This window comes from Taeniopygia guttata, chromosome 1A (assembly GCF_048771995.1).
Source record: "Taeniopygia guttata chromosome 1A, bTaeGut7.mat, whole genome shotgun sequence".
In the NCBI taxonomy this organism is placed as follows: domain Eukaryota; kingdom Metazoa; phylum Chordata; class Aves; order Passeriformes; family Estrildidae; genus Taeniopygia; species Taeniopygia guttata.
In genome coordinates this window covers 21798631-21824180 of record NC_133025.1, presented here as the reverse complement: position 1 = coordinate 21824180, position 25550 = coordinate 21798631, and the positions used below count along the sequence as shown (strand labels likewise).

The 25550-nt window shown below is 35.1% G+C and overlaps 1 protein-coding gene across 10 annotated transcripts in view; it reads right to left on the bottom strand.

Moving 5' to 3' along the window:
• The window catches only part of CADPS2 (calcium dependent secretion activator 2), a 284504-nt gene that overhangs the window by 80435 nt on the left and 178519 nt on the right, over positions 1-25550 (bottom strand). For all 10 annotated transcript variants that reach the window (XM_072921238.1, XM_072921236.1, XM_030256895.4 and 7 more), the window contains exons 10-13: positions 22764-22872; positions 21402-21605; positions 13718-13854; positions 9960-10147 (exon numbers count right to left, since the gene is read on the bottom strand). In XM_072921238.1, coding sequence (XP_072777339.1) covers positions 9960-10147; positions 13718-13854; positions 21402-21605; positions 22764-22872 — 638 coding nt within the window. The remainder of the gene's footprint in view (positions 1-9959; positions 10148-13717; positions 13855-21401; positions 21606-22763; positions 22873-25550) is intronic.

The following is a 25550-nucleotide window of genomic DNA, read 5'->3' as shown; positions in this document are numbered from 1 at the left end:
GCCTCACCTGAGTTTCTGAACCTGACACTACGTGTGGCTCTGCCCTGTATCTTCTCCAGAGCCTCCAAAATGATCTTAGTGTTTCAATAACTGAGAAAATCATAGTAAAATGAGATAAAGAAAGACAACATTCTCTTTTTTGTAACATTCTAAATGTTCCAAGAATCATTCTAGGATTCTATGAGCATCTTTTTCCTAAATTGTTTCTTTAACTTTCTGCACTATACTTAAACCTACTTAAACCTGCTACCTGGTCATGACACAAACAATTCTCTGATCGTTTAAATCACTTATATTTGTGACCTGTCAAGTCAAGGTGGAAAGAATGCCCGATTTCCTTAAATTATTGTGAAGACAACAATAAAAAATCAGATATGGTGGGGATGGGAGTAGTGAGGCACATCAATACACCATTGTATAAATTTGATGCGAAAGAGCAAAAAACTTATCTTCTCTCTTTTGATGGATGCCAGGATACTTTACCTCAGCCTTCTGACAAATAGAATGAACTCAAATTTAAGTAAATTGCACTGTCTGATTTCATTGTCAGGAGGGATTGCGCTCTGGACTGATAAAGTGAATAGTTCTGTCATATTAAGCCTCGCTGAGGCATGTCATATATATGTCAGGAAAGACCTAGGGGTCCAGATAACAGTAAGTGAAAAAGGTGAGCCAGTAGGATGTCATATCTGTCACCCTGCACTAAGGCTGGGATCACTATGTTCCAGGGACCTGTCACTTCACTGAGTTTGTTTTCATAAGGAACCTTATTGACAACAACTAAAATTTTCGAAACTGCTAAATATATGTTTGCATAGAAGCAGATGTCCCAGAAGGAGGAGTATACAAAATGGTTTTGTAAAATGACCACCAATAGCACTGAGAAAATTATCTCTTAAAAACATGCTTTTAGAAAATAGCACCAAGTCTAAACCACAATTTCATTTCTTCTTCTAAACTTTATTGCAACAATAATATAAAATTGCAACACAGTCCTGAGACATATCATGCTGGTGATAATTTTTCTACTTTAGGGAATATATATCTACTACTGATTAGAAAAGAATCAATGGAAAAAAAGAAACTGTTTCTGAGATAAGCTGAAATATTAAAAATAGATAAATACTTCAATATTTCAACCCATTTAATCTTCTGGATATTTTTCCTTTATTTTCTTTGAAGATTGAATAAAATAAATAGCACTGTTTTGATCTGGTTACTTTCATTTATGATTACTGTGCCTGCAAGGAAAATCAGACTCACACAGCCATTTAGTTTTCAAAGGTTTAGGCCATCCATAAACTATGCCAGAACTATTTTTCAATTAAAAGCAACAACAAATGTGTCCCTCCTACTGTCTCAAATGCTATAGACTTGATATTTTTCAATTCAAAACCAGTACTAAGCTTTGATATTGCAGCCTGGGAACTTTCTTACAAAACTCAGCCAGGAAAAGTGATGGACTGTCTTAAGAAGAGTTTTCACTTTAACATCATCTTCTCAAGAAGGTAATGGAGAGTGAATTTTCCTTTCCTCCACACTCTTTTTCGTCCTTATTGTTCACAAAATTTTTTAGAATTAGAGAACTAGGTGAAACAGTGAACGCTCAAAACCTGAGTAGCCTTCTCTCTCTCACTTATATTAGTTTACCATTTTTTGAGAACTCTGTCAATTTGATTTGGATTGGCTTGTCTTATCTGCTTAGATCACAGTTTAACTGGCACAGATATAATGTTGTCTCTGGTCACAAGTCAAATTGTTTAATTCACTCAGACTTAAATATCAGAAGAGATTTGAAATAAATATCTCATGAACTAGAACTAGTAAATTCAAGTGAAAAGTAGCTGTTTAACAATTAACCACTTAAATAATGAACCAAAAGGTTGACCAGAATTTTAAAACTTATTTTTTACTGCAAAAATCTTGCAAGATTGTTGTCCTGACAGCAATTACTCTAGAGAAGCTGACTGATTAGGCAGTGGATTTTGGATTTCCTGTTGCAATGGACTGTTTTTCCTCACATTATATAATCCTTTACAGCTTGGAGTATCATCTAGAATGATTTTGATCTCTAGAGGTCTTAAAACCTGCAATAATTTGCAGAGGTCCCTTGATGTATTGTAGGATTAAGATTATTGTGAAGACCCACAGCAGGTAAGATAAAACTGTATTCCAGTTCCAACAGGAATTAGAGATGGACATTGGATTTGCTGTGGATTGTTTCCAGCCCTCAACTTTGGAAACAGCTTCTCCTAGTGGCCTCTCGAAGAGAGAACTGTTACCTTAAGCAAGGCTGCTTTATTAAGACAGCCTTGGAAATACTAACTGAACATGCCTGAGCTTCTTCCTCTGGAACATCATTGATACTGGTGCTTTTTTGCATTTTTACATATTTTAAAAATTATAAAAGTATTTTCAATGTGCTTTCCTCATTAAAAACATAGCCCATCACTTTGGTGTGTCATGAAAAAAAAAGAGTATGAGAAGAGTAATGTACAGAATCCTTTCTTCTAGAAACAAATTGTTTTAGAAGACTTCAGTGCTTTCTGAAAGCACTTGGTTTTATATCCAGCAGTATGTACAATCAAATGAAAGAACAGCGACAAGTTTCAAATTAGCAAGATAAAAGTTTGACTGCTTGTTTTTTAGAAAACCAAAGATTAAATTTGTTATAATTGGATGTAGAATTTTATTATCTGTTTATAGGACTTTATATTAAAAACTTAAATATCCAAATTTTCCTTTAAAATGCAACTGTATTAAGGCTTTTGCAGAATCCATGGTTTATGCTACAGAAATGTAAGAATGATGATTTCCACTATCAGCTTATAGAGAGCTACAGAGCAGATGTCTTTTTACCACAGAAAATGAAGACAGTGCATTACTTCATGGCATTCAAACACAGCAGACACTTAAGACTGAGTACTTTATTGTTTATATTAACTATCTTTCGAATATTCTGACATAAAACTGGCACAATAGAGCCTTCTGCTGTATGCAGTTCTCAGGCTGCTCCGACATCTGCTTACAGGTCATGTCCTTTTTCACAACAGAATGAAAATTACCAGTTCTGAAGATCACTAAAAGAGATTAAGCTCATAAATCGGGTTGATTTTATTAATCTTTTATGCAATTATATTTTTTACTAAAAAGCAAAGCAAGTATTAATATGATGTAATTTTACTCAATGTATAAGGTAGTAATTAATTGAAATTAATAACAAAATATTGTATAATGTTTAGGGATGGTAAGCCTTCCTCTGTGCTCCATATACCTTTAACATGATCAGCTTCCAAAACAGAAGGATGAACTGGATGATGCAAGATGCTTGACACAGGGCCTAGTGAGAAATTTCTATTCTCAACATTGCCCAACAAGCCTCAGAAAAAAGGGAAGATTATATTCACTTGGAAGAAGAGTGATAATTTTTTATTTTGACAGAATACTGCTTCTCCTTCAGCAGCACAAACTCACATAGCATATCAATCCTAAAAGGTCATTTTCTCATTCCATTGTTCTGGGCAAATAGTGAGTGATAATAAATGACTTCTGAACAAAAACATGGGTTTAAGAATGAGAAATCCACTCTCACCATTTTCGTTATAAATGATTGATAGAAAAATGAATCAAACTACAAAAACAATAGACTCTTGTTACATCTCTAGATGCTGTATCAAACACGAGAGAGAATAGTAGACTGATGTTACACACTTCCCTAAAGATCCACCCTGTAAGGGAACTCAGGCTCCTTTCTCCAGCTGTTGGACAGCCTTGGAACAGATCAAGGATTAAAGCAGAAGGTCCAATTGCCAGTACAAACCAGTAGAAGTAGACCTTGCACCTGCTGTAATTACAACACAGACAGAACATGTAGGATTGAGAGTGAATAAGAAACACAGCAGAAAGAGGAAGCATTTTCAAGTCCTTTAAACCAAAATGTTCCACAAAATCTTGTTAGCAACACTTTTTTTTGGGAAAATCATCTAAGAAAAAGTCTACATGATATTTAAATATTTTATGTATAAAATTGTGCATGTGAAAATATAACACCCCTGGAAAGAGATCAACTGGGCAAAATCTTTCTTATCAGATGGTGACAATGTGCAGATAAATGATGAGACTACTGACTTAAGTTCTGGAATTTTATTTTAAGTCATATTCCATATTGTGCATGAATGACACAAAATGAAGGAGGACCTTTCAAGATATAGACCTTATTTTAAAGTTAAGTTAGTCAGAGAAGAAAATACCTATTCAGAAGTTCCAGAAAAAAAACAAACCCACAACAAAAAACAAACAAACAAACAAACAAACCCAAACCAAACCAAACCAAAAACAAAAACAAAAACAAAAAAACCCAGAAGAGATGGAGCAATGTAATGATACTATTTTCTTTATTTTCATGAATTTCCTTGTCCCAGATTTAAAAGGGACGATTTCTGTGGACATTCTTTTATGACTTGAGACAAAGTGTAAAATTGTTATAAATGTTTCTTACCACAAAACACTGAAAAGTGAAAAGAAATATATGAATACATAGAACTTTCCAAAGTTTCCATAGTTTCCTTTTCTGTATTCTACTTTATTTCGTCCAAGCATAACCAAAGCAAGAAGCCTATCAGAGAGTCCACATTGCCAAATGATGCATGGACTTAAAATTAGCTTTCAGAGAGGCCAAGGCTACAACAGAAATGATTTTTTTGTACTGGTGTATTTTTATGAAGTAAATTATTATGAAGAGGATTTCTGTGCTGGAACCCTTCTTTGTCCATAGCAAAAGGACTCTTCATTTTCAGCATAATATGTTTTAAAAAATGAAAGCAACTAAAAAAACCCCTGTATGGAACAAATGAGAAAAACAGACAGCAGTAAATTGCCGGGACCACCTGGCAACTTGAATTACCTGTGGATATGTGGAAGTTTTCATCAAGAACTTCTGGAGAATGGGAGATCAGAATCAAAATGGGAGAATAAAAGTCAGAAAAAATCTCCAAGAAGCCAAGGGAAATACAGGTCCGTAAGTATTACAGGCATCCTAGAAAATTATAAGGAACTATAATATAAGGATATTTAAGGATAAAAGCAAGGAAATTTGGGTAAATATTACCTATTGTCAAGTCTGTATAGCTTTGAAGCCAGACAGAGAAATTCTACATTCTGACCTTGGCGTTCTCTAAAAGGATTGAAAATATGTGGATGAGTGTGACCTGACTCATATGAAATACCTGGATTTCCAAAGCTCTTTTGACAGTCCCTAATCAAAGACTTTCAAGGCAATTAAACAGTGTCTGAGTAAAAGTTCCTACATTTACGTTTAAAATTAGAGAGGTGAGTAGCTGCTGTGAAGGCATGTTATCAGTAAAGTTCCACAGAGGTTTGTGCTGAGACTTGATCTATTTTGCAGTATTTAAAAATGACCAGGCTAACAGCTGAGAACTGAGGTGATAGAAAATGTAATTTTAATGATAGTTATGTAGCATAGTGTGGAATTCTAGAAACACCCCATGAAATCAGGTAGCAATACAACAGAAAACAATGACAAACAAAGATAAATGTAAAAATTATTCAGAATAAAGTTCTGATAAATTTCTGATAAAATAATTCTGATAAAGATATTCAGAATGGAGATCCTGGTTTTATGATGGATAATTCCATTAAATTGTCCCTGTTCAATACCAGTCAAAGGAGAAAACCTACACTGGGAAACACTAGAAAAGGATAAGCTACTAGCAGAAAACTTCCATCCAATGCAATCACTGTATTGTTCACTTCCAGTTCTTGAATCTTAAATAGCAAAGAGACAGAACAGGATTTTTCTTTTTTCTCCTTTAGTTCTCCAATAGCAGCAGAGCATGAAATGAGATGTGTAGGAGTCAAGTTCAAAGCAATAGTTCTTCAAGCAAGAAGAGGCTGAGTTGTGGAACTTGCTGCCAGAGGTGTTGAGGGCTTACAGTGGTTCAGGGGTGCAATGGACAAGTATCTGAAATAAAGACTCACGCCAGGTTACCAAACAGGGCATATTCTGAGCCGCAAAGAGTTGGGAGTCAGAAAGAGGAAATATTGCACATGCTTGCTCTTCTTTTACTCCAGGCAGGTCAATGATGGAGACAGATGACTGACTGGTTTAGAAGAACCCTGACTCAATATGACTGTTCTTCTATGGAAACACAACTGTGCTGAAGCTTTTACAATAAAGACAAAACCCCCAACCTAGTCATCTTCAGTTAAATACTGATTTTTGTAGCCTCACTTTCACATTCACTTCTTGTATCTGAACTACCATTTCATCAGGTATATTTCTGAATAAGAAAAGTTATAACAAGGGAATATGCTTGAATTTTGAATTTTTCAATTCAGTCTGTAACTCAGCAGGTGGAAAAAAGTCACTTCACACTTCATGTGATACCCACCAGCATTCATTTCAGACAAGAGGGACTAAATAGAAGTCACAGCATGAAAAGTAGACAAGAGTGAACATGATGGGGAAGAAAACAATAGCTCCTACCTGTACTGTTTAGACTGAAATGTCATCATTCAGGAATGTCCTATAGTTTCCTGTTCTGCCCATTTCACTTTCACCAGCAATAAGTTTATGCATAAGTGCAGAGCAAAAATTTCACTTGTGAACTATGTTGATGAGGACTTTCATAGGAATGACCATGGAATATTCCAAAAGAAAATCATGGTTATGAGAAGCTAAAGGAGATGATACAGTAAATCCACACAGCACCAGAAATACACAGCATGAAAGATGATTTTGTTTACAGAAGAAAATAAAATAGTTGACTCAAAACAAAGGATGTTTATTTGTTTAAACACATTACAGCTATTTTAAGTGAAATTTTTTCACTGTTGGCTATTTAGGAAGAGACTGGCTTAAGACTATAATCTACAAAAGCAGAAATACCTTTTCTACATAAGCTGTTGTAATGGACTAACAAAAGGGAAAGGAAAAGGACAAATAAGCTTTGAATTTCTCAGTCTAGGACTCAGCACATTGTGTTTGACCCTGAGTAAACATTTCTGTTCCTAAACCAACAACACTGGCATAAGACACACAAAGTACAAGTATGCTTGATGAATCTAGCAGAAGTTGTTGTGTGTATCTTCATCTCAATAAAGAAAGAAAAAAAAGCTGGGGACTGCTCTGTATTCCTGAGATCAGGGGACAAGGTCTGCTGCATACAGTCTACGCTGGAGCTCAGTTCAGGTCTCCTCCATGCTCCAAATGCTCCTGAAGATCTACAACAACAAAACTTCTACATGTTTATTCTAAGTGTTTTGAAATAAACCCATGGTACTGTGTTAAAATCAGCAAGATTACAGCCTGTAGCATGAAACATGTTTCACATCCTACGGTGCAGCAAAAAAGCACACAGGACAGCTGAAGATTCAAAAACATGTTGGAAGAATTTTGAATACACAGGAAGGGTGGAAAGAGCCAAAGCTAATTCAGATTGAGTTTCTTCTCACCAGAAATTAAGGTGAGAGAAACTTGTATCTGATTGTTTGACTGATGTCACTAGATTGCCTGTTATTTTAAAATTTATACATAAAAGAAATGGACAATATGAACTACAGATACGGCTGCATTTCTACATGCTCCTCCACCACCTGACTTCAAGATCAATTTTGATGATCTTTCTCAGGCTTGGGGAGGGTCTAAGATCCCTCTGTGAAGCAAAGGTGACATATAAATTAAATACATCATGGCCAGAGTATAAAGCCCTTTGTTCTGTGGTCTTTCTGATTCCCAGACTGACTTACAAAACAAAAATGTGTAACGCCAGGGACCAGCCTAGAACTTTGGCCTGTCGTGCATTGTCTGTGAAATTCTCTTTTACCTTTTACTATTTCTTAGTGCTGTGGTAAATGAATGAGTGGGTATATTATGTGCCCGTATATCTGTGTCTGTCATTCTGAGTGAGTGTGTCTGACTCTGTCCTTGACTTACTTTTTTTCTTTCTTCATGTTTCTTTTTTCTTCCTTTTTACAATATCTCAGTTCTAGTCAGACCCTCTCTGTTCAACACTTCTTTTATTTCTAAAACACTCATAATGCTATTCAGAGAATATCTGTACTGTAGGAATAGACAGAATACAGAGTGCTTACCACTGTGTAAATGATGTGCTCTCTGAGATATTTTCATGCACTGCGTGCATGGTTGTCCTTCACTCAAATTATGAAATAAAAAGAAATGTATCTACCTTTCTTTTGAATTCTTGAAGTAAATTTGAGCAATTATCACATATGTTTGTCTTCTTAGGTTGAATCCAATAACAAAAAGGAGAGAAACAACAATGACTTGGACTCAATAGGAAATACGAATGTGTCAGGTTCTTGAGGAACTGATGAAGAAGCACGCTTTTACAGAGAATAGGTTACCAAATAAAAGCCAGAAATCTCCTAACTTACTGGTATGAATGTTAAGATTCTTGACAGCATTTCAAGCACATTCAAAAACATTTCAATTTTGGATATTATTATCATGTATTACATGTTGGTAGTCTACCCCTATGAAATCCCTCAGGTCACAAATCCCCAGCTCCAGATGAGACTTTGTTTGAGCCAGTGAAGGAAACAATATCCTTCCGAAGGATTACCTCTTCTTCTCTGGCTTGAGGACAAGTAAAGCAGCCTCTGTGGCTGACTGGTAGCAAAGGAACATAACCACACATCTTGGATAGAAAATCTCTCTTCCGATCCCAATCAAGATTCAGTTCGGGGACTTCCTGAGAGAAATTTCATTTTGGGACAGTGATGTTTTTCCCTAGTGGCAGGATTGGATCAGTTGGGAGGATCTACTGGGTTTCTGCTTGCTATTTTTGGACTTCTTAAATATATCCCATACAGCAGTCTACAACTCTAGTGCACAAAATAGACATAAATGCATGTTCTCCTATAATTTGATAGATTGCCTGCCCCACTTCTCACTCAAATACAAGGAAGACAGGGAGCAAGTTTATTGAATTGCCACTGTGATGGTCAGACACCAGAGCACATGTTCTGACGTGAAGCTGAGGGAGATGGGCTTGCTCAGCCTGGAGAATAGGAGGTCTTGAGGTGGACTGAACGACAGCCCTCTGGGTGTACCGAGTGGTAGACAACAGGCAACAGATACAACTACACTGAAATTACACAGGTTCAAATGGGGTAAAGTCCTGACTGGAAAAAGCCCTGAGCAACCTGGTCTGACCTCATAACTGACCCTGCTTCATGCAGGAGGTTTGCCTAGAGATCTCCTGTAGTCCCTCCTGACCTGAGCTACCCAATGATCTGATCTGCAATAGGTGCTCTCCAGCAGCAGAACTTGTCCTCTCACAGTCTGGAATAAGACATAGATGAAGCAGTACTTCTTTTAAAGAATGTGCAAAAATAGCAAAGCAACAATTTTTCTTTTTTCTACGTCATTCACTTGCAAGTGGAATGAAGATATCATCCCAAGACAATCACTGTGGCCAAAAGCTCCCGAAGTAGTCTACCTGTCTAGTGGAAAGGATTCTAGAAGTGTCCCAGCTCTTCCTGGCTGGGGCTTACAGCTATTTCTCAATATATGTTGTTTCTATCTGTGATAGCACAGACAGAAGAAAACAGTATAGTATAATTAGTTGCCAAGATACAGACTGCAGAAGGAGTCAAAATTTCCCTTAAAATGCATAATTGTTCAAAATGTTTATTGGAAGCACCATTTAATACCACAATATAAATGCAGAATGAAGAAGACTACCCTTTTAACAGTTTTTTATCTTGAAAACATACTGCATTAAGACAGTACATGCTAAAAGGAGATTTCTTTTAACAGTAATCTGTATGGAACATCCAGTACCCCTGAAGAAACTTTCATGAACTGATTTTTGTTGTGTGCAGTTCCCTACCTGGTGACTGCAAAAGCCTATAAACCCTTTTATTCCGACTACGCATTTAGATACTATGGATTAAAAAAGATATCATTAAATTACCTGTTACCATGAACATGAGAAGCACAAAATGCAAAGCTGTAGTGGAGCAAGGTTGGATCAATGACAGAACCATTTTCTGAATATTCAATCAGTTCATCGAGATAGCAGAGATGGCGGTGACAGCCTCTCACCCCATAGCGAGCGCAGTATTCATCCAACACGAAGACCTGACCTGGGCTAAACCAGCCCTGAAAGGCAAAAAACCACACAGCATTTTGAGATTTATTTTCCCACTCTCAGCTTTAAATCAGACAAAGAATAGAAACATAGATCTTTATGCCCATTACATACACTTTCTATATTAGAATGATTTCCTTCTGACTAATGCTGACAGAACTGAAAGCTAGACCCTATAATAGCCCTCTTACTGAAAGGATTAAATGTCAGGAAACTATTTGCAGTTATGAGATACCACTACTATGAAATACCTTGCTTACAAAAAACATGCCAATAGATCCAAAGTCTGGTACAGATTAAGTTATATATCAAAACCTAGAATAAAGTAACACTTTAAAAAATTAATTTTGTTTTAGCAATCAATTATAAGATACAAATTAAAATTTGGGAAATGCTGAGGGACATTAACACAGACATTAAAGCACAGTTTTTGGATGGCCACTTCTCTGTGGCTACAATTTTAATATTCCTACCACAATTCCATCCTTTACCCATGTAACATGCATGCACTTCTAACAACTGTAAAACAACTTTTACTAGTAAAGAGATGCGAAGCCAGGTAGTTTGTTAAAAGCCACCTAAGTAAGATTTGACCTTAAATAATTATTAGATATTCTCAAGCTTATTGAGAGATTTCTTGGTCAGAATCTTGATGAGAACAGCTTAACCCGGGCACAGACATGAGCAAAGTACAGACTCCTTCACATGATAAAAACAGTTCCTGAGTGAATCCAGAGTGGAAAAAATATAACTGAGTCTTGATGCAGAAGTATGATAAGAAGTAGCACAGTGAGCTTCCAAAAAGCAGCATGGAGAAAACATAAACCTTGGAAAACTACAAATACTGCACAGCTGTTCTACGTAAGCATTTTTCTTTGTTATTGTTTTGATCATGGTGATATTTCCCTCTCATCATCTCTCATCATTCCATCTCATCAAATGGTTGAGAGAGATTGAGGAATACCTGAACTCAAATAGAAAAATAACTTGGATAAGCAAAATGATTTTGCAAAATAAAGAATTCATAACATCAATATAGCAGCTGAAGACCCATATTTCGCTAATGCTTGTGAATCCTTCCACAAGATCCGATGGTTAACATTTGTAAAAAATATCAGCAGAAATGCTATTGAACAATACTTAAAAATATATTCACATCAGTTTTAGAAAATCTGTGTTTTAACTTCACTAATATACTTGTTTGAGACATGAATTCAAGCTTTATATTCTCCCCAAACTCTTCAATTAAACATATTATCTGCAAACAAGAACGCCTCAATGTTAAATATTATTTTAATATTTAATAATTATTGCTCCTAATTAATTTCTTTGAAGTCAGAGTTGCCACTGCCTTTAAGGAGCTTCATCTATTTCTAGAGAACACAGCTTTAGTATCCAGAACAGTACTCAGCATGTTAATCTAATCCCTGATCATGTTGCAATGCCTCATATAGCTTACATAGTGTTTGATACAAAATACGGTGTTCTACTGAAAGAACAAAGAAAAGGGATTTTAACCATATTTTTACAATAATAAGTATTCTAGCTCTAGATTTAATCAACAGTGGTTATTGTCATTGCTATTCTCCCAGTATGTTGTCATTGTCACCGATTCTCTCCCTATGTTTTTATGGAAAACATAACAAAATGTTGCTTATCATTGCCTAGCAGAATAAAAGCAAATGATTAAAATTTCAGCTCATTCTCATAACATATAATTGTGACAAGAATACAAAATTTTAAAGAACTCATTAATTTAACTTCAGTCTCCCCTAAAAGATCTGTTTGTGTGGTTGTTTTTCATATAAATGTTTGCTTTCCTTGCTCTTGTTCAATCCCACATCATGCACAAGTCTCTCAAACACATAACAACTATGTCCTACAACGTACTGGTATTAGATAACCACATATTTTTTATTTTTTTAATTGAAAAAGACACCAAAACCCCAAAATCCCCCATCTCCTCAATACTCTCCCTATACCAAGAAGAATGCAGAATTGAAGAAACTTAGGTTATATAATAATTTAATACAGAACTTTGCACAATATTAATTCCTATGCTTTTAAAATTTTTTAACAAGTCATATGTGTGGTTACACTGTATTTGTTGAAATAAGGGATGAATTGTTTCTAAAAGACTGGGAAATGTGCTGTTAGATAAAAGAAAAATCACACTTACATGTCCATGTATTCTAATTTTATCTTGACATTCCCAATTTTTTTAAAATATAAAAATGTAGTTAAATATGTAATTAAAAAAATCTATCACCCATTCACTTATTAAAAGCTGAATTTAAAAAAGAACGGTAAGAAATACATCTGCTATATGGTTGCTATAGCACTGTGCATTTCACCTAACCTCTTCTAAAAGTTCCTGATTTCAAGGTTATATTAAGTGTCTTACTATATTATTATTATAAAAAAAGAGTTTGACCCCAGTGCACTGGTAGAAAGCTAACCATTTTCTCTTTGAGTGCCAATTACTTTGTACAGATGTACCTTCAGCCCTCTTTGATACAGTGTGCAACCCACAAACAGAAAATGAGTCCTTTAACTTTTCTATACATATGTATCTGGCAGTATTTTAAAAGGGAGGCAACTGTCATAAAATAATATTTTTCCCCCTTTTTAACAGCTGCAAACAATCTGAAAAATTCCAATTATTATCTTTGTATTACAAGACTAGTCAGAACAATGGAAAAAATAAGTAAAAATCCCCATTATCTTTTTTTTGTTGGTGTTGGGATAGCAAAGTGAAAAAAAATTATGTGCTCTGAGGTGTTTTAGATTCTTAGTGAGACATCACTATTTCAGGCATAATATCAGGTGAAAAATAAAGCCTCAGGAAGTTATGAGGTCTGCCCCATACACTGTTTAACGAGTGTATATAATCTGATGAACTTCCAAGAGATTGTTGCTGGTTTTCTTCCCTAATGAAAACAAAACCTGAAGCAGCCCCATCCTCAACTAGTTCACAAAGCACAGACCGAAAATGATTGTATGAAAAGGAAACTGCAGCCAACATCTTACCTTTTATGATGGTAATGATGGCATTTGAATGTGGAAAACATTCATTTTGATACTGAGATCACATTCTATTTGCTTTTGTTTAATGATTATACTCCCCTTTTTTACTTGCAGTTCAGGTAATGCATATATGCCCATGTATCTATATTACTTATGGGTTTGCCTCCCTTCTTTGGTGTTTTTCCTTAACACCAGAGTGGAATGAAGAATTATAAGACAGGTGAAAATGTCTGGACCTTAAAATACTTGTACAGGTGTCAGTAAATTCTACCACAGGAGTTCTTGCTATTGTCAAAACTTTCTGTTTTTATTCAAACCTCCCCAGAGGACATAATAAATTTCAGCTGATAAAATTGAAGACAGCTCATGTCTCTTTGCTTTCTATTGAGTGGCACAGCAGCCGCTTGCAAGTATGTAATTTTCAAATTTAAAACCAATCGATTGGACCCTTTATTCCACCTACAACTGCAGTTGTTGAATGAATGAGGAAGAAAGGACTACTTTGTAACAACTATTTCTCACTTCTTTATATCTATCTTCCAGCCAGTACTCACCAAACAAGAATAGGAGTCATTCAATCTGTGATCCAAGGTCTGTCTCTGAAGCAGTCTAAAGAGGGAAGCATGGTCAAATTTGCAGGGATTAGCAGAAATAAACTCATCCATGCCATGTTTCTGGCCACGGTCTGTATCTGTTATACAAAGGAAAAATGTGCAGAACAATACATGTGAGCGTGTGTTCAGACTTACAAACACCAGTGTACGCATGGCATATAAGTCTCAATATCTAAGCTTTCTTGAAAGTATCTCAAAGAAATAACTCATATACAGAGATGTTTGCAGGGGAATTATTATAGAATCTAAATCTTTTAATCTGAAAAAATTATTACTGAATTATTTTTCTATCAATCATACCAATTTACTGAGTGTAACAGTGAAAAAAATTGCTACCCAATGACAGACAAACCAAAATTTAAAAAGGCTGCCAGAAAACACAATATAGTACATGAAAAAAGTATTAAAGCATTGTTTTCTAGTGGACTCTGCAAATGTTTCAATTTAAAAACAATGTTATGAGTGGAAATTAAAAATATCCTGTAATTTCCTGGTTTAGTATGGCTCTTTTTAATTTTAGCAAAATAACCACAAAATATTAAAAAAAAAAAAAAAAAAGAAAAAGAGAAAGAAAAAAATATAAAAGAACCCCAAACAGGTTTATGCATTTATTTCTTCCGAAAAGAAAGAGCATCTTTACTGCAGTTCAAAGTACCACTTAATAGAAATATTCATCATGGCTTGAAGACTACTTCTCAAATGGCAAACTGGAGCAGAAATGAACACACTGGCTTGAGCTAGGTCATTTCCAGCCTTCTTTTTGTACTCAGCTTTTAATGAGACAAACCTTAATGTAGTAATGGCAAAGAGCTCCTTCAACCTTGCAGCAAAGTGTACTGAAAAAGGGAGCAGCATTTTTGTGTAAATACATTGAGAAAGCATACCATCCCAAATGGCACTTCAATCAAAGGCCCAAATTTATTGTTCTTCACAGATTGCATCTTTCAACGCCTTTAAACCCCGCGGGTTTATCAAAAGAGAAGCTCTAGTGATTGCTTTCATTAATGTTCTGTTTTGTCAAAGTCTTCAATGTGAATTATCTATCTAGTATGGACAGAAAAAGCCTTACAGTGCCCAAAAGGACTAATACGTAACTACGTATTAGCACATTAGCTGTCTTGGATTCTATAGACTGTACTGGGGTGAACAGTCCTATCAACTTAAAAATTGACTTCCCCTTTCAATAGGGTCTTAGCTCTTTGTTCCTTTAAATTCAAACCTAGGTCTTTTTATATTCGTTACCAGAAAAGTATAGATCTAAGTGTATCCTAAATGCAATTTTGAAAACCTGAGTAGTAGAAATCTAAAATTTCTAAAGAAAGGAGACAAAAGTTTATTGATTAAACCCAATTATAGAGTCAGGTTCATAATAAAACTCAATATTGATCTGTGGGCATGATGCTAACATAATCAGTCACATTTAGAAATTTAGCCCCAGATCATATTGATCCATGTCAAGTCCAACTTTCAGCTGTATTTGTGGATGGGAGAATTATTTAATTCAAGCTGAAGGATCTGCAACATCAAATCCTAGAAAGATGCAGAAACTAATTCATATCACTTGGCTTTGCATTGTCAAAGCAAGAGTCACATCCATGTGACAGATTTCACCAAGGTGGATGTAGCAAATAAACAGTATGACAATATGTCGATGGTGTAAGGTATGAGACCATCACCCCAGAGAAAAAGCAGCATGTATTTTAAATGCTTGAAAGATCTGTAGCATATGTGATTACACAGATTAGCAATATTTCAATGAACATTAGACTAGCCTATCATTAATGACAAACCTAGCTCATATTTTTGACATAGATACAGGAAATACTCTCTCTTAATTAGTGCATTTTAACAGTATTTAAACATATTAATTGAAACAACTGACATCAACACAACTACATTACCAAAAGTACTGAACAACATATAAAGTTATCTGTAGCTTCCAAAATGTCCAAACACAGATAAAACTCTTTTCAAGTATGTTATATATAATGTGCAAGTGACTGATGTCAGCATTTCGTATCAATTTTCCTTCTTATATCAGGTTTATCATATACTATGAATATTATTTATAGTAAGACATATGACAAAAAATAAAAAGTACTAATATTTATTTTTGCCATCATTTAGAAAATTATACAGAGCTGAATAATTCTTAAAATAACCTTTTGGTTTTTTCTCTGGTTTACCACACCAACATAAAAAATGCCCGTTTTTTAAGAGAGAAGGTGTAAGTACTGACAAGTAATGTAAGTATTTTGAAATCAGAAGATTGGATGTTGCAAATCTGATCCAGCATACTGATACAGTATCCAGATGATCATAATTAGTAAGGTGACCTACTGAATAGCAGAATTTTCTATTACATAATTTGGGCAAAATAAGCAAAAGTACTGATTTAAAAGTATAAATATTTGCTAGATTTAATTCTAAAATAAAGATTCATGACTGATCATATTTTTGAGTGAATCAAGTAGTACAAATAACATTGTCAAACAGCAACAAAAAAATCTATTACCAAATATATCTAAGCAACAGAAAAACAACTAAAATCTTACCTTTGCCAGCTGTAGGCAAGCAGGAAATAACAGAAAAATAGATCTAGTATAATATATTACATTTTTATTTATTGATATGATGTACAAACAAGATAACTGGTAAATATTTTGAAACAAAAAGGAATTAAAAAATTAAGAACTTGAGCAAGGATAATGAATGAATTCATAAATAGTATATGACTGTGACTAAAAAAAATACTCAAGACTCTACTTTTAAAAATTATTAGAGTTATTGCTTTTTTCAAATTCTTACAGAAACGAGCTTTAGATGTCCTGTTCAAACAACATGCAAATGCAAAAGGCATATAAGGTGCTATATTGTCATATAGTTAAGAAAAAAGAAACAAATTCATTTTTCTCTACATTTTCTCAATCTTGGAAAATATTGGGAAGATATCTGGGGAGAGGTTTGAAGCAGTAATATTTTTCTTGCTTTTTCACAATTAGTTTTTCTTCCCTTGTTAATCAAGTTTGTTGCTTTCCATGTTACCTTTAACTCAAAATCATTGGCTTCTATTTCCATGTTGCACTGCCTGTTTCAGGTTCTGTATTTCATTTTTTGGAAACTACCCTTTTTTATTTTTTGAATTAACATAGGACAAATAAATATATTTTCAAGCAATGTCAAAAACTAACAAAAACCATTAGAGGAGTTTTAGCACATTATTTGGTTGTTCTTTTAGACAAAGATTTTCTCTAGGGCAGAACAGCATTCTAAGTATGCCTTTTGCCATCTTTGCAAGAAACTTTAAATTTTAGTCCAGCTGCAAAGGCTATTAAAATCATCAAATCCCCAGTGACTCAGCTCATACTGAGTTGACTGAATTAAGACTACCAAGAGTTTCATGTTTATGGCACATTCTCAAGTGGTTCTAGCATCCCTACACTATGTCTCTGCCCAATTCCAGCCTAGAAGCAAATACACATTTCCTGCATCATCTACTCTGTACTAGGGTGAACTACAGCTACTGGCCTTGCTGAGTGGTGACCTACTCCTTTTTGTGGCTCTCTGTAATGTCTCTGCTTGATTTTAAGCATCATGAAAGCAATTTGAACTAACTCAGGCAAGCAGGAAAGAAGATAAGTTAGAGGCAAGAAATCTAATATTGTAGGGATTAAAAAGATTTAAAGACTAAGACTAGTAGGGTAAGATCTATGACTGTTCCAGAAGGGGCTGGAACTGGTCGGAAAAGACAGTGCTAAGACACGCATTACATTCCTTCAAGTGCCACTTCAGACAGATGGTGACAGCTTACACTGGGAACATTTTGACTCCTGATCATTGACCAGGACTCCAAAGAACTACACTGGCCAAAGAGATAATCTATGACCCCAGAACTATATAATTTAGGTATCAGGCCATGAAATAACTTCTGCAGAGAAAGTGGTAGAGAATGAGAAAGCAGCTGGCCCATATGCTCTGACTGTCAGGCTGGGGATACCACACTGACTTATTTGAAAAGGATTGTAGATAGTTTTTACATGTTCCTGACTAGTACAGAAGAGAACACACAGGTGACTTACTGGCTGCCTGAGGTGGTGGAGGCTGGTGTAAACATTTTCTTTCTAAAAGGGAGACAGAACGGTTGGAGGCAAGAAGGAAATGGACCTAAAGGGGACTGGGGAAACATGAAGGGAGAATGGAGTTACTCCAGTCTTCTTTTCCTACCCAGACAAAAGGGTGTGGTGGACATAAAGCTGCAAAACCTGCTGAGAAAATGATGTCAAATAAAAAAAAGACACCTTTGACTTGTTTGTTTCTAAAAATGTAACTAATTGAAAGAGACTGTCTCTGAACTCATGAGTGTATAGGTTCAGAATGTTTGGCTTTGTATTTCTTCATTAACACATGACAATCCCCTCACGTGTTGCTTTTAACTCCTGTGTTATGAACAAGTTATTAGCAGTGCTAAGCACTCCAGCAGCCTTTTCAACGGTATGAATATATCTCCTAATACATTGGTCATTAAAAAGGGATCACTTCCTGAACCTTTATGTGATTCAAATTAATCTGTTTTTCATTGGTGCTTTCCCTAAAACATTAGTGTCCTTGGGAAACTTCTGGATATTCTACAGTCATGCATCCTTAAAGATTCTATTCTTTCATTCAGCATGCTTATGCAGAACAGTGGATCTGAAGGTCAGTCTCCTTTCCTTGATCATTCGCTGACATTAGCCAGTCTTCACTTTTGTTTTGAAGTCACCTAATACCACAAGACTGCAATACCAAGTTACTTACAGATGAAAAAATTGACTAGTATACATTTTAGAAGCTGGACAAGTACAATAGTAGTTTGATTCTGTTACATACCACTTTCATATATTTTTCATAACTATAAAGAAAATTTCAGGATGAAAGGAGATATTTTATAAACACAATACAGAAAAATATTGAAACATTTCTCCTCAAGTTGACTTTTTTCTACATCCTGAAGTTTAAAGATATTTAATTTTCTCCAAGTAATCAAAAATTCCTTTGCAACATTTTATCAGGGTGAGTTGATTTTTCATCTTAGAAAAAAGAAAGAATAAAGAAAATGGGGACAGACTTTTGAGGTTTGAATGCCATTAACTGACATTTGTTTCACAAAGCCCAAGCTGGTTTTCTGCTTTCTGTATGTGGATATGTCATTGCATGATATACTGCAGAAACTAAAACAATGTGATCTTCTATTGTCTGAAAATGCTTAAATTGTTCATCAACAGGAAACATAAAAATAGGAATTATCTGTTCAAAACTGTATTTCCTAATACTAAAAATGTACCATAGTAAAGAACAAAAAATTGGAAATGAATTTAATTTAATATATATGCCAGCTCTCAAGTACATGGTGTTATATCTTGATTAAAAATAAAAGATGCTTAGCTTCATGCAAACATTTTTCTAGGGGAAAAGAAAATGAACTTCTTGTGTAACTGAATCTATTTAAATGTGATAAAAGGTCAGATATAGAGTCTTCTTAGGAGTAAAACTATGCCCCAAGAAATACAGCACTGTATATTTTTAAAGGAAGTAGGACTCTTAGAAATTTAAGCTTATATGTGAAAACCCCAGCTCCTGAAGTCTCTTAAAAACTGATTAATTTGATTATGCCCATTTCTAGCTGCAGTATAAGTGACAGAATAAAAGCATTTACGCATGTAGAGAGAACTGGGGAATTATAGAAATCAGTCAAAGAATGGTTCTAAATATCACATTAAATTAAATTCTACAAGTTACTCTATTGCAAATAAATTTATAAACTATTATAAGTTATGAATTATTTTGTGAATTATTAAAAAATATCAACATTGAAGTATATTAAACACAAAGAAAATAGTAATTTAAACATGGAATTTAGATTTATATACAGTTCAGTCATATGAGTTTGTGTAAGTAGGTACATAACCATGACAGAAAAATACATTATATTTTAGCATTTTGAGCTTCCCTTAAAACATCTTTAAAATAATCCTTACTTTTTCTGCGGTTTCCACCTAAGAACTGTAGTCCCTCTAAAATAATGTCTAAAATAATATCAAGACATTATAATCTTGCTGTTTAATTCTTTAACATTATCAGTACTTTTATCTCTGAAAACACAGTTTCAGTATATCCAAACTTGTGATTGTTTTTTGTACCTTTTTCTTTCTATAATTTTCATTGCCCTGTGGTCAGAGTTTTCTAGTTGCCTTCACTTCTGGGTGAACACCATGTCCAAAACCAGGAGAAGGTCCTTGGCCACTGGTCAGTGGCAACTTCTTTTGTGATTTCTAATTGATGCACACGAAGTAGGGACATTAGGCAGAAACATGGTGAACTCCCACCACCGAGCACAAATCCAGGGAACTGGGAGGAGGTGAGCAGAAGCACTTCTTGGCTGTTACCTCACCTTTGCTTTTGCAATGTTACTTCCATCCTACCTCACCTTAACGGCCACATAATGAAAGATTACCTCACAAGGTGTTTCAGATTAATGCCCTTCCAAATTGTTTTGGATGTAAAATAGATGTCAGTGCTTTTGTGGGATTAAACTTTTTTTCAATGACCTTGACATTGAAAAGCTCAATGACATTGAGAACTCCTCAGGATTTTAGACAAACATTACTAAGTTTAACAAGCACATTTTACTGATTTCTGACAGCAAACTGATATAAGATTAGAGGATGAATAGAAGGTCGTGAGACTGAGTGATAGCAGGACTAAAGGAAGAGAATGGTTTGGATCAACCTGTTACAGACTTCAGACACTAAACCAAGTTTAGTCTAAAACATAGGCCTCCCTTCTATCACTATGCATGTATGGTTATATGATAATTAAGAGAGATTATTGTATAATAATCATATGATGTTCAAGAAATTTGATGGCTACTACAAAAGGTCAGTAGATTGCACTAAACCTCCGTAACAATATAAAAAACAGAAAAAGCTTCCTTTGGGCAGATATCTACATGACAGAATACTTTCAAAGAGATAACATGAAGATTTAAAATATGTTTAATATATACTATCTATATATTTCTCTGAAACCATACTTTCCCCTAGGAAAGGTGATGAAAATTTAAACCTGAATAATTTAAAGAATTTTTTATATGTAATTTAATATTACAGTATGTGCCAAAAAAAATCCAGGAGCCCATCTATTGCCTTTCAATTCACAACGTACTGTCTGCATAGCAATTTTTCTCATAACTAATATAAATACAATGTATGATAAAGGTGACCTAAATCTATAAAAATTCTGAGAATAGATTGACGCCTTTGTATTCAACACTACACTGGCTGGCTAATGAAAAATATAATGCAAACCAAACACCGTCTCCATGGTAATATGTGGGTCAATTGTAAGGAATATGAAGCTAATTGCTGTATTTTCATGGATTATAATAAAAATAATGACCTGCAAGTCAGGATTTCCCTTGTTGTTAATAATAATCCAAGTTAAAGAGCTTTTGGCTAACAATGAATGGCTAGACACATTTGCCTAGTGAATAAGTTCTGCTTAATTAAACTTCATTGAGGGAGCTGCTACATATTTTACCAGCAAAACCCAAAACCAAAGCCACAAAAGAAAAGAAAAGCCAACTTACAAAGTGGGGATATATCTGTGTTGGCATTGCCTCCTTTAAGATTCATCTTCTGAGCTTGACTTGCAGGAACAGGCTTGTAAGATTGACCTGTGGCTCTGTACATAGCTTGAACCCAGAGTATTCTATCCTGCTCATCGTCACTGGCAAATATCACAGTATCACCCTCTTTAACAGCATTGAAAAACATCCGACCACCCTGAAGACCTGAAGCAGTAAATAAGAAGGTAATCTTGATTAATACAAGTTACTTCTAAATCACCATCAATGTTTATTACATTATTGGTTTTACTCAGAGTGTGTGTGCATGTGGAGGGGTGTGTTAAAATATTTTATAGGTATTTATGACCTAGAAATAAGATAAATCTAGAGCTATAAGGATAAAATGGTAATATATAGAAGTAACATAAGTAGAACAAATATAGAAATCACAGGAGAAAATATTTACATGACTCCACTTTGAATTCAGCTCCAACTTATCTCTTATTCATCTTCTCCTTGCCATAAGCTATTTTGCTTTTTTTTTTTAACACATTCTCCTTCCTGGTATTATTTTATTAGCTGGAAATCCCTGTCAACTTTATCTCCTATTGAACAGAGACAGCTCCATATAATTTATCAGTGCTGCTCTTCCTTAGTCCTTTTTCTCATTCCAGTGTTTTTTTGGTAACTAATAAACATAACAAGAACAGGACACAACAGTCAAAATGGCTGTGCTGGAGTTTATTTAGGACAGAATTGTTTCAGTTTTCCAAATGCCTTCTGAGCATTGTTTGCCTTCTCAATTAATCTAAACATTGACACAACATTTTCAAAGATCAATCTTTAATGTCTCAGAAGTCTCCTAATTTCATAACCCTCCACTGCATAGGTAGAATTGTTTTTCTCTGCACGTGATTGCCCTCTTCCATTTTAATATTACCTTGTGGAGATTTTTCTGATATATCCAAATTTATTTTTGATTAATATGAGTAACTTGTCTTTCACAGGCATTGTCATAATTGTCTTCTTTTCTAAATTATTTATGAATATACTTCACAGTATACTGCCACATGCCACCACCATCAAAAAAAGAAAAGGGGAAGACTAATAGAACTGACAATTTTCTCCTTGTATTATATGTGATCTTACAATGTTTCAGGAAACTTTAGTATAAAGTTTATTTTTCATTAGTCTTACAACAAACTTATTTCTAAAAGTACGATTTTTCATATCAGAATGTCCTAGTGGAGTAATTGCCAAAGAATCTAGGGATTTTTTTCTGCCAAAGAACCTTGGGAATTCTTGCTGCTAGAACAAAATGAGCAACTTGAAACAGCTATTTTACACAAATATATTGTGCTGCTTCAAAACAATGAAAAGTACCTGTGTGAGGAGCTGTGTAATCCACAGTGTATCCTTCCAGTTGCATCAGTTCTTGAGGCTCAGACTTCTTTTCTCTGTAACTGCACATTGCAAATGTGTATTGGCTAACCTGAAGAAGAAAGGATTTCTTAATTAATGAATTGCATTTCAGAACTGTATAACAACTGTACCATGGTTTAAATTAGCTTTCATTTGCACTGAATAAATAAATCCCCCTTTCTTTTTCCCCTTTCCCAGAAGTATTTACAGTGTAAAATTTCTCCTCCTTTCCCCTTTCTGCCAAAATGAAGGAAAAAAAATCCAAAACAAATAACCCACAAACATACCTCCCTGTAGATTCCTGAAATACATTTTGGGCTGGTGCTTTATGATAAAATGAAGTGAAGCTATTTAGATTCTGCTAGTGAAAATACTTAGTATTGTGGTACTGAGCAAATTACTCAGTATACTGTAAGAGATAAAAAAGAACTATATTCCAGGAAATGGGGAAAACAAGATCTTTTATGCATAAAAGTACTGTTTGCAGAATGAGTGGCACAATTACCATGAAACTGGAAAAAGGAACGTATAATACAGCCAATTCTAGCTAATGATGGCAAGTATCAGAACCTCTAGTTTGATTTTACAGTCTAACTTCTGTGCCTTTTGCATCTGTACTCTCACCCACTCCTGCACTGCTTGGCTCACTAGATAATGTACTATGTGGGCCAAGCCGCCTGCAGCTGGCACGGACAACGTTAGTTACTTGTCATCAGGTACAATTATCAAAAAACTTATGAAGCAATAAGAAGACACTCTGTCACTAGGTGGTTTTTGCCTCTGTAGACAGAACGCAAAATTATAAGGATAGGTAAGGAAAAACTGACTGGAAAGATAAAGAATAATAAAGAAAGAAATGTAATATCTGTGAAGGGAAAAAGCAATCACTGAAACAAAACTGAGGTGCTCCCAGTTCTACATGAAGGGCTGGGAGGATTATAGAAGATGACCAGAAGAAAGAGCACATCAATGTGTGAATACTTGAAACTAAAGGGAAGTGAATTTATATGCACCTCTGAAACTCTCATCCCCAAGGACTGTAGGATACATGGCCAACAGACTTGTTTTAAACTATCTGTAAAATTATGCTAGGATTTCCAGACAGGTAAGGAGCTCATCTGATAGATAATGGATTATTTTTATTTTGACTGCTGATTGCTCAGCTAAACTATCTACATTTATTAAAACAATACAACTTCAGGAATGATCCTTTTTGAAGTAAAATTTAGACAGCTGATTTCAGCATCATTAATATATTTGCTGGTACCGTACCTTTACTCTTTGTAAAAGGTTGATGCTTTTTGAAAATAAGAATGGAATGTGTAACTATGCTCTAAAAATATTTCATTATTTTACATATTAGGCTTTTTTCAAACAGGACTATTTGCATGTAGTGCATGGTGGCTAAACATCCCTGGCACAGCCTGTACAAGCAAAAGGAACAGGTTTAACAGCTCTCTGTAAGATGGCCATCGGGCCAAATGCCAAACTGGTGTCTCTAGAACCACAGCAGGAGTCTATAGCAGAGAGAAACCAAACATAGCTCTTCTAATTTTAGTTATTTCATTAGTTAAGCAAAGACAGTTTTACAGGGATATGAATTTGAGAGACACTGTCAGGTAACTGAAACTGAGCATCAGCTTTCCACATCAGATTTGGTACGTTCGCTTAAATGGGCACACCAAGACCACATGAAACATACATATACACAAAAGACAATCTAGTCTACCCCAAAATTCAGATTTTCAGGCCAGAAAGGGATTATTAGAAGCAGCTAGTCCATTGTCTAGCATGACAGGCATAGCAGAATTCCACCTTGCTATTTGTGCATTGAGCCCACAGATTTGCTTTCATTCATTTCATACTTTAGAAAATTACTGTATTTTGGTTTAAATATTTTAAGGTATCCCTGGGCTGAAAAGGCAAGGCCTTGCAGACAGGGTCCAGCTGGGAACAGGGCAACCAGCCCCAGCCCAAGCCCTGGGCACAGGCCAAGGATGGACTGGGATGTGGGGAACTGGAGACCAGCCCTGTTGTGGCATTTCTGGGGCTGGGGATGATGGCCCCAGGAGGCTGAAATGGGAGTGTGGGCTTGTGGGCAGAGACAGCCAGGGCTGGGACTGTCCCTGCCAACGCTGTCAACCCTGACATGGGGCTCATCCCTACACTGTGCCCTCTGCTCTAGGCCTGGCAGCAGCATCACCTCTGTCACTGCCTGGTACTTCCCTGCTTATTGTCCTACAACTATATTGCCCTCATGGACAAAAATAGAAGGAGCTGTTAGTCACACAACTGTAAATCCTTTGCAATTAGCATTACATTTAATGAGAGCTTCCTCCTTTTCTTTTCTTTGCAAAATTAATCTACAATTTTAATTTTTGATACTGGACACTGTAGTAAAAACATTTTTCAATTTATTCCATTTGGTTGAATGAAATAAGCTGCCCATATTTTTCCAATTTCTTCAGCCACTCAATGTTTTTGAAGATAAACTTGTGCAAGATCTGGGCTATGCATTTTTATTCATTTTTAACCTTACCACTATAACAAGACAGATATTATAATTCTGCTGATTTTATTTGATTGAACATATTGCAAATGTGTTCTCTTATTTTAAAGGAACAATCAGCCATGATCGGTGACTTCATCTTTTTGTTGAAAATGAGACATTTTGAATTTTCTTCACCGAAGAAACAGATAGGAAAAATTCAAGAAAATTTTGGTGGGGAAAAAAGTTTTAACAAAACG